This window comes from Aquarana catesbeiana, linkage group LG12 (assembly GCF_042186555.1).
Source record: "Aquarana catesbeiana isolate 2022-GZ linkage group LG12, ASM4218655v1, whole genome shotgun sequence".
NCBI lineage: Eukaryota > Metazoa > Chordata > Amphibia > Anura > Ranidae > Aquarana > Aquarana catesbeiana.
Window position 1 is genome coordinate 235,825,900 of NC_133335.1, and position 10,532 is coordinate 235,836,431.

A 10,532-nucleotide genomic window follows, 5' to 3' on the forward strand; every position below is an offset into this window, starting at 1 on the left:
ATTACACAAAACACCATTTTCTCTATATAAAAATAGTGCTCAATCAATAAAAAAAAAACATAATCTATGTGAAAAAATACATATATAAAGAATAGACCATGAGAAAAAATGAAAAACAAAAAATGGTTCCTCCACAAGTGAATAGTGATATGGAATTAATACACCTTTAATCCACCACCAACGTGATCAGGTGCCGCCTTCTCTCTTTAGGAAATGCACTCACCAGATTTAAGCAGTGGTGGCCCGTCCATACGGGGTGTAGGGGCGCCGCCCCTTAATCCATGCGCCCGGCCCCTAATCTCGATACAGGGGGCCAGATGCATGGATTTCAATTAGGTTTTATTTTTTTGAAGCACATGATTACAGCCTGAGGCTCTAATTAGCTTAAAAAATGGGTGGGCCTGGGGGCGCAGAGCACTGCCCCCTGAGCCCTCCCAGTTGTGTGACAATAGCGAATTAATGTTAATATTAATTAATATATGCTATTGTCTTCCTGATTCAACTCCCGGCCAATCAGGAAGCGGGTTCTGAGACCCGATAGGCCAGGGAGTCAAGACCCAGACATTACTTTTACTGATCATCAGTGGCCTGATAATCAGTGCAGCCCCATCAGTGCTGCCTGTCAGTGCCCATCAGTGCTCATCAGTGCTGCCTGTCAGTGCTCATCAGTGCTGCCTGTCAGTGGCCATCAGTGCTGCCTGTCAGTGCCCATCAGTGCTCATCAGTGCTGCATTTCAGTGCCCAACAGTGCTACCTTTCAGTGCCCATCAGTGCTGCCTGTCAGTGCCCATCAGTGCTGCCTGTCAGCGCTCATCAGTGCTGCCTTTCAATGTCCATCAGTGCTGCCTTTCAGTGCCCATCAGTGCTGCCTGTCAGTGCCCATGAGTGCTGCCTGTCAGTGCCCATCAGTGCTGCCTTTCAGTGCCTATCAATTCTACCTGTCAGTGCCCATCAGTGCTGCCTGTCAGTGCTCATCAGTGCTGCCTTTTAGTGCCCAACAGTGCTGCCTGTTAGTGCTCATCAGTGCTGCCTTTCAGTGCCCATCAGTGTTGCCTGTCAGTGCCCATCAGTGCTGCCTTTCAGTGCCCATCAGTGCAACCTGTCAGTGCTCATCAGTGCTGCCTGTCAGTGCTCATCAGTGCTGCCTGTCAGTGCTCATCAGTGCTGCCTTTCAGTGCCCATCAGTGCTGCCTTTCAGTGCCCATCAATGTTGCCTGTCAGTGCCCATCAGTGCTGCCTTTCAGTGCTCATCAGTAATGCCTTTCAGTGCCCATCAGTGCTGCCTGTCAGTGCCCATCAGTGATGCCTGTCAGTGTCTATCAGTGCTGCCTATTAGTGTCCATCAGTGTCACCTATCAGTGCCCATCATTGCTGCCTATCAGTGCCACCTATCAGTGCCCATCAGTGCTGCATATCAGTGTAGCCTCATCAGTGCCACCTCATCAGTGCCCATCAGCGCCACCTATCAGTGCCCATCGGTGGCACATGCAGTATCAATGCCACCTCATCAGTGCTGCATATCAGTGTAGCCTCATCAATGCCACCTCATCAGTGCCTATCAGTGCCCATCAGTGCCACCTATCAGTGCCCATCAGTGGCACATACAGTATCAGTGCAGCGTCATCAGTGCCACCTCATCTGTGCCCATCAGTGCAGCCTATCAGTACCCATCTATGCAGCCTCATCAGCGCACATCAGTGAAGGAGAAAAATTACTTAATTGCAAAATTTTATAACAGAAACTTATTTTTATTTTATATAAATTTTCGGTCTTATTTCGTTTGTGTAGCAAACAATAAAAAAACCCAGTCTCCATTCTCTCTCCTCATTGGACAGAGAGGCAGCAACGGGATCCATTGGCTCCTGCTGCTGTTAATCACAGCCAGTGAAGAGGGATCCACGCTCTGTGTGTCTTTTGGTGGTGGGCTTACTGTGGGGCATTTGGCGGGTGGAAAGGAACCAGGAGCGCCAGCGGGGGGGACCCCAGAAGAAGGGGATCGGGAGGCTGCTCTGTGCAAAACCATTACAGATAAGTTTGTTATTTAAAAAAGATAAAATTTGAGTCTTTAGAATCACTTTAATTGGAATTGTTTTGTAGGGCAGGCATGGAACCATCGTGTCCTCTGACAGGGACAACAGGTGCCATTTTGGGATAGCCTGTGTCTGATAGGACAGGGGCTTGTTGGGGGGGCCGGGTCATATGGTGGTGGGTTGGCAGCAGGCGAGTGATCCAGCATAACTTGCACTGCCGCCCTCCCACCGCCAGAGGGTGCCCGCTCCCTTTCTCCCAGCACCACTACTCCCTTCCCTCTCTGTGGTCACCTCACCTATGGAGAGGAAAAGGGAGAAGAAGGGGAGGGAGGAGTGCCGTGCCGGTCTGGAGGTGATGGTTGCACATGCCCCTCCCCTCCAAGGTGACAGACAGCATACGCAAACCATCTCAGCCCCCCTGAGGTGACAGACAGCATACGCAAACCATCCCAGCCCCCCCCCCCGAGGTGATAGGCAGCATACGCAAACCATCCCAGCCCCCCCGAGGTGACAGACAGCATACGCAAACCATCCCAGCCCCCCCCCCCCGAGGTGACAGACAGCATACCCAAACATCCCAGCTCCCCCTGAGGTGATGGGCAGCATACGCAAACCATCCCAGCCCCCCCCGAGATGACAGGCAGCATACGCAAACCATCCCAGCCCTCCCCCCCCGCGAGGTGACAGGCAGCATACGCAAACCACCCCAGCTCCCGTAGCCGAACCAACCCGCCTCCCCCTCTCCCCCCCCCCCCCCCGTCTGTGGAGGTGTGTTGGTCACCAAGGCCGGTCCCTCATGCTGGGGAGGTTGGGAACCACTGTGATAGGAAACAGAGGGGGTTATTTACGAAAGGCAAATTCACTTTGCACTACAAGTGCAAACTACAAGTGCAAAGTGCACTTGAAATTGTACTGAAAGTGCAATTGGAAATGCAATTGCTGTATATCTGAGGGGTAAATCTGAAATGAGGGGAAGCTCTGCTGATTTTATCATCCTATCATGTGCAAGCTAAAATGCTGTTTTTTATTTTCCTTGCATGTCCCCTTCGGATGTACAGTGACTGCACTTCCAAGTGCACTTTCAGTGCAATTTCAAGTCCATTTGCACTTGTAGTTTGCACTTGTAGTGCAAAGTGGATTTGCCTTGCGTAAATAACCCCCAGAGCTCTCTCGAGATTTGGGCAGCTATCTATGGGACAGAAGGGCTCCCTCCCTCTCTCTCTCTCTCTCTCTCTCTCTCTCTCTCTCTCTCTCTCTCTCTCTCTCTCTCTCTCTCATACACAAGCGGTGCAGAAATTTCAGTTTGAGACAAAGACTCTCTTGTATAGGTGTAGCCCTTGACTGACGGATAACAGATGTAATTTACCAACCCTTATACCACCCAACTTATACCCTTACCCCAATAACTCAAACCACACCGAGATTGGAGTATTAAAAGGCCGTAGCGGCCTAATTTATTAAACAAATAATATTAAATATAAAATATAACATATAATATTATCTATCATAAAGAAAACATCAAAAAACAAACAACATCTGTTAAAACAACCTGCTGAATTCTCAAGCGTTGGTCTGAGCAATATCTTAATAATCCTCTGTGTCCATAACAAGACTTGCACTGCGGTCCCATCAAATATATCACATAGGCCTCAAGCCGACAAGCTGGCTCAGAGACTAGCAATGACCGCAGTGCCCCATTATCACTTCCCGGCTAACCTCCGTTAACCGGGAACCACCATCATGAGCCATATCAACGCTAGCTAGCTCTCTCTCTCTCTCTCTCTCTCTCTCTCTCTCCTCTCTCTCTCTCTCTCTCTCTCTCTCTCTCAAGCGGTGCAGAAATTTCAGTTAGAGACAAAGACTCTCTTGTATAGGTGTAGCCCTATCCCCTAGAGGGCCTCTGGATTTTGGGTCCCCCTATTCCTGTACAGCCAGGCAACACACATTTCTCCCAACTTCAGTCAGCAACCAGTCCTTGGGCCGTAGTTTGTCGACCATTCCATGAATGCGTGCAATTTTAAAAGCGTAACATGTGAGGTATCTATTTACTCGGCATAACATCATCTTTCACAATATACAAAAAAAAGCAAAGTGTATTTTCTCCACAAAAATTGCGCAAAAACAGCGCAAATACCGTGTGACATAAAATATTGCAACGGCCGCCATTTTATTCTCTGGAGTCTCTGCTAAATATATATATATATATATATATATATATATATATATATATATATATGTCACGGGCAAGGCCAGAGCGGAGGCTGTTGGAGAGGACTGTATGCAAGCCTGTTGCCCACCGATTATGGGCCCCAGCATTTGGGGGAATGGTGCTCTCTGTGAGCTGTATGCCTGGGGACCCTGGGATTGGTGTTACTTTGGATTCAGCTCCATGTCCCCCCAAAACACACAGACTCTGGAACCCGTTATATGCCATATTAGAATGATAAGACTGAATTATACTGTTGGGACACATCCTGTGAGGAGATGCTAATGTCATCATCTCCATTCACCTGTCTGATGTCAGCTATAATGGGTTTAATGTAAATAAGTTTAGTCTAGGTTCTAAAGGTATTCAACTCATTGTTGTTTGTTCTAATTAACCCTGTGTTGATGTTTATGGTAATGTGTGTTAGTTGAATGAGCTGATCACATTGTCCTCTATACAATGTAGGAGACGGGATGACTCCTATTGGAGCTCATGTTAATTAGGTTAATTAGGTTATGTTTGTATTGTTAGAGTAATCTTCGCCTGTGTATATAAGACTGTATTCTGGTTCTGAATAAAGTGAGTTCATGGTAGCAGTGAAGCAAGTGTCGCCTTGTCTTGATGCTCAGAGAACTTGGAATATCTGTTATCTGTATACAGACTGGAGGAAGCGGTATATGACGGAAGCACTCAAGCGGAGTGTGGGACGTTCCGTGACATTGGTGGCAAGCAGCGGGAAAGCTTCCTACAGTCTGGGGCATCCAAACTTCCATCTGGATCCAAGGTCCAGATAGCAGGAGAGGAGAGGTACAGATACCAGCCGCCATGGATGAGGAATTCAGAAGGAGGTTGCGAGAGATGCAGATACAGCACAGAGGACCAGTATCGGAGCAGGTCCTGCTGGGATGGTGTGATTCTATTCGCTGCAAACTCTGGAAGGAAGCGCTAGCCCGTGAGCAGCGACACCAGGGAAAAGTTCTCCCCTCCATCGAGGAAAGGTACTGGTCGCAGTACGGACTGCGGGTGCGGTTTTTGGGAGAAAAACCACACAAGAAGCAGACAGCTGAATTAAGCAGGCTGGTCTGGGCAGAGATAAAGCTGGATGAGAGCTACAGAGCCCTCCGGTGGCATGTATCCCAAGCATGTCCCTGGATAGCGGATGACAGCCCAACGGAAGGCTTAAGCTACGGCGGCTTGGGACTGTTGTTTGTGAAGCTGACAGGGGACCCTAACTTTGGGAGTGATTTGGAGCGGCGGGTGGACGAAATCATGGATTTCAGAGAAGGGCTACTGAACATTTTGGAAGTGCACTGGGCACAGGAAGATTTGGAGTTTCTGGCCGTTCAGGAATGGGAGCTAGAGATCGCCTACAGACGGCTGCTAGACATTGCTCAGTGCCAGGGCTGGGCTCCCTTTGCCTGGGACTATCAGGAAATACCAGCTGAAGATCTGGTAACTGAACAGAGGGTCCAAGACCTCTGTCCCACACTTTTACCAATTCCAGAGACTGGGGATTTAATAGACGTTTCTGTAGAGGAGGAACCACCTGGCAAATCCCCAGCAGAAGTGCTGGCAACCGGACAGAGGGTCCAAGACCTCTGCCCCACACCTGCAGCAATTGTGGAGGCTCAGGCTGAGAAGATGGCAATCACTTCCCAGCAGCAGATACAGGGGGAGAAGGGAGAGGAGGTGTGTGTTGTCCCTCCCCAACAGTTGGCCAGGGCGGAGGAAGTGGGCTTTCCTCCCCAGCAAAGATCCGTGTACCTGGGAGACAGTACCATCGACATGTCGTCCCAGCAGCCAGATGAGGGAATGGAAAAGGAAGCAGCCGGCTCACCTCCCCAATGGCAGCTACACAGTTTGGGAGTGGAGGAAGCCAGCCTCCTGCCCCAACAGTTAGCCGGAGCAGAGGATGCGGAGTCCCCAGCAGAAGTGCTGGCAACAGGGCAGAGTGCTACCAACCTCTGCCCAGCACCGGCAACAACTACAGAGTTCCAGGGAGGCGGGGCAGTCGGCCTCCCTCTCCAACAGTTAGCCGGAACAGATGGTGTGGGGTTTCCAGCAGAAGGGCTGGCAACAGGGCCAAGGACTGCTGGACTCTGCCCTCAACTAACAGAGGATGGATTTCCTGTGAAGGTGGATGGGACTTCAGTCTCCACCTGTATACTCCAGGGATGCTGGGCAGTGGGCCTAGATCCCCAACAGCATGACAGAGTGAGCCCAGACACCCTGTCCTCTCTCCAGCGGCAGAAAGGATTCCAGGGAGAAAGGCCAGTCCAGGCCTCTCCCCAGCGGCAGATATGTTCTCTGAGAGAGGCAGAGGTTGGCTGGGTGAGTAATACTCTGTTTGGAACAATTTGTTTGGGGTACTGTGTGGGTACCGGCATTAGAGGACTGGAACTATGGACTAACTTCGGAGTCAACCCGTCTGGGGTCTCCTCCTGTGTTAGTCTCCTGCCGAAAGGGGAGAAATGTCACGGGCAAGGCCAGAGCGGAGGCTGTTGGAGAGGACTGTATGCAAGCCTGTTGCCCACCGATTATGGGCCCCAGCATTTGGGGGAATGGTGCTCTCTGTGAGCTGTATGCCTGGGGACCCTGGGATTGGTGTTACTTTGGATTCAGCTCCATGTCCCCCCAAAACACACAGACTCTGGAACCCGTTATATGCCATATTAGAATGATAAGACTGAATTATACTGTTGGGACACATCCTGTGAGGAGATGCTAATGTCATCATCTCCATTCACCTGTCTGATGTCAGCTATAATGGGTTTAATGTAAATAAGTTTAGTCTAGGTTCTAAAGGTATTCAACTCATTGTTGTTTGTTCTAATTAACCCTGTGTTGATGTTTATGGTAATGTGTGTTAGTTGAATGAGCTGATCACATTGTCCTCTATACAATGTAGGAGACGGGATGACTCCTATTGGAGCTCATGTTAATTAGGTTAATTAGGTTATGTTTGTATTGTTAGAGTAATCTTCGCCTGTGTATATAAGACTGTATTCTGGTTCTGAATAAAGTGAGTTCATGGTAGCAGTGAAGCAAGTGTCGCCTTGTCTTGATGCTCAGAGAACTTGGAATATCTGTTATCTGTATACAGACTGGAGGAAGCGGTATATGACGGAAGCACTCAAGCGGAGTGTGGGACGTTCCGTGACAATATATATATAATGTTTGGGGGTCCTAAGTAATTTTCTAGCAAAAAATACTATATTTTAACTTGTAAACAACAAGTGTCAGAAAAAGGTTTAGGCGCCTTTCACACTAATACGACTTCAAAGTCGCGCGATTTTACTGCGATTTCGAGGCCGCTATTTTGCTGCGATTTGGGAGCAGTACTACTTTGCCACAACTTTGGCCTTAGGCTCCTTTCACACTTATACGACTTGTCCCATCCGATGGAAAATGTGTGATGGAGCCCACACACGGTCGGAATTTCCAACAACAAGGTCCTATCACACATTTTCCATCTGAAAATCCGACCGTGTGTACAGGGCATTAGTGTTTAAGTAGTTAAACTTTAAGATGGGTGGCAACAGGGGGCGCACTGCCCGAGGCTCCCTCCTTCTAGCGTGCAGTGTCATCCTTACATCATGTGCTGCTTTCCAGCCCCAGCTAGAGGGGGCATGTCTCTTTGCTGGAGGGAGCATGTCTCTTTGCCGGAGGGTGCATGTCTCTTTGCTGGATTGGGCATGTCTCTTTGCTGAATATATGGGGATGTCTCTTTGCTGAATATATGGGGATGTCTCTTTGCTAGGCCTGGTCTTGAAGTGGTGAAGTAGTTCTTGTGATCAAACAAACGTTGGTTGAAAGTGGGAAGAATTTGCACATTTTAACAGTCACAGTGCGGTAATCTGGAAGCTCGGGGGTGGGGGATCTAGGAGGTATAGCAGGGAATTGGGCATCTCGACTTGTTTTTATCTTCCCGAAAACTTCACAGATTTAATGCATCACTTACCTAATACCCCCACTCTCATTTTTCTTCTTCATTGGCAAGCAAACTCTCAAGGATCGGCCACCCGCGGTTGCCGTGGCCCGGAGGGCACAGATACCAAAATATATTTATCAGAAGGAAAAGAGGACATGGCGTCACTTTCGATAGACAGCAATTACAAAAGTCGTATCCGGCTTTCCGGTACCATTATGAATGCCAAAATTATACTGAGCGATCTGGTGAAGGAGGACGAAGGCTGCTATTCATGCAGATGGGAAGAATACCGTGTTCCACGTTTATTTGTGGGACCTGAAAATTGTCTTGATATAGGTGAGATATTTATGCACGTTATTTGTTATTTGTATAACATACATGTTATTTTTCGGGATTTGACACGGTGATGTCACATTATAGGCTACGGCGATGCATTCATATTTGGAGCTTACATAGGAGGACCCTTTCCTGCCCCCCCCATGTGACCTAAGTGGGCAATCACCAAGCACTAGCATTGTTCCATGAGAGCAAGGGGAGAACTCACATTAGCAAAATTAGGTGGCACACACCACATAGGTCAACCATATTTGCTGGTAAATGAACAGAGGCTCAGAGCTTCAGTCCCCACATCTTGGCCTGGCCCCCAGTAAGGGGTACCATTGAAAATCAGGAGGCCCCATACAGCCTGCCTAACAGGAACCCCCCCTCCTCCATGTCTCCCCATCGAGACATCACCACCCCACCTCACCCAATCAGATATGCTTTGCATGCAATGGGAAAATGCAATGAGTTCCCTGAATGGCACCCGTGCCAAGTGAGCAACCTCCTGTGTTCACACAGGACCCCGAAGTGAGTGTTGATCACTGTAGTAGTGGTGACCATACAAGGGATTTCCAGCTTCCACCGAGATCCTACAGGTATGGCACATACACACACACTATATTGTCAAAAGTATTGGGACGCCTGCCTTTACACACACATGAACTTTAATGGCATCCCAGTCTTAGTCCGTAGGGTTCAGTATTAAGTTGGCCCACCCTTTGCATCTATAACAGAATCAACTCTTTTGGGAAGGCCGTCCACAAGGTTTAGGAGTGTGTCTATGGGAATGTTTGACCATTCTTCCAGAAGTGCATTTGTGAGGTCAGGCACTGATGTTGGACGAACACAGAGGGCGCATAGGCACCCTCTGTGTTCTTCTATGCTTTCAGTTCATTTGGACTTCCCCAGTCTTTGGAAGGCAGCAGGGGGTGCATTATCCACATATACTAACATGTCAAGATAAGAGTCTGATAGCACGTTGGCACTTACCGCACAGCGCAGGAAAGTGAACATTTTGATATCCACTGATGTTGGATGAGAAGGCCTGGCTCGCAGTCTCCGGTCTATTTCATCCCAAAGGTTTTCTACCTAGTTTAGGTCAGGACTCTGTGTAGGCCAGTCAAGTTCCTCCACCCCAAACTCGCTCCTCCATGTCTTTATGGACCTTGCTTTGTGCACTGGTGCGCAGTCATGTTGGAACAGGAAAGGCCCGTCCCCAAACTGTTCCCACAAAGTTGGGAGCATGAAATTGTCCAAAATGTCTTGGTATGCTGACGCCTTAAGAGTTCCCTTCACTGGAACTAAGGGGCCAAGCTCAACCCCTGAAAAACAACCCCACACCATAATCCCCCTTCCACCAAATGGTTTGGACCAGTGCACAAAGCAGGGTCCATAAAGACATGGTTGAGCAAGTTTGGGGTGGAGGAACTTGACTGGCCTGCACAAAGTCCTGACCTCAACCCGATAGAACACCTTTGGGATGAATTAGAGTGAAGACTGCGAGCCAGGCCTTCTCACCCAACATCAGTGCCTCCTCAATAGAACCTCATACAGTTCTGACACTTGCAGGATACTACCAGCCCACCTGGCTGCTTTGACTACCAGCCCACTTGGCAGCTCAGAAGAATGCCTAAGGACAAGGGGTTGGGATTGAGCACAATGCTGTCCCTGGCAAGTATGCTACATGTGGCAGTCTCTCATCTCTTGTATGCCCCTGAGTGTGCTGAGGCACTCACATTGTTCTTTGCTCCCCACTGAACTAGGCAAGACTTCTGTCCAGTCCTCAGACTGATCAGATCTTCTCATGCCAGCCAGTCTTCTGCACAAGACCCAAAGGCAGCAGAGATCCCTCTCTCAGGCCCTCACGGGCAGGGAAAGCAGAGCTGTGGGAGGGGCCCCGCAGACACATTTTTCATTTACAGGAATCTGTGAAAAAATGAACTACAAGTCCCATCTGCACTGCGGCAATGTATGTATCCCATTGGCGCCTTCTCCAACTCTCCAGCTGGGTATGGACATGAAGCTGGAGGAAGACTCTGCAGAA

The 10,532-nt window shown here is 49.0% G+C and overlaps 1 protein-coding gene across 1 annotated transcript in view; it reads left to right on the top strand.

Annotated features, from left to right (window-relative positions):
- LOC141113409 (uncharacterized) overlaps positions 1-8,652 on the top strand; it is a 242,645-nt gene extending 233,993 nt beyond the window's left edge. Inside the window, exons 8-9 of the mRNA XM_073606467.1 lie at positions 8,237-8,503; positions 8,588-8,652. Coding sequence (XP_073462568.1) covers positions 8,237-8,503; positions 8,588-8,652 — 332 coding nt within the window. The remainder of the gene's footprint in view (positions 1-8,236; positions 8,504-8,587) is intronic.
- Positions 8,653-10,532: the final 1,880 nt, after the last annotated feature.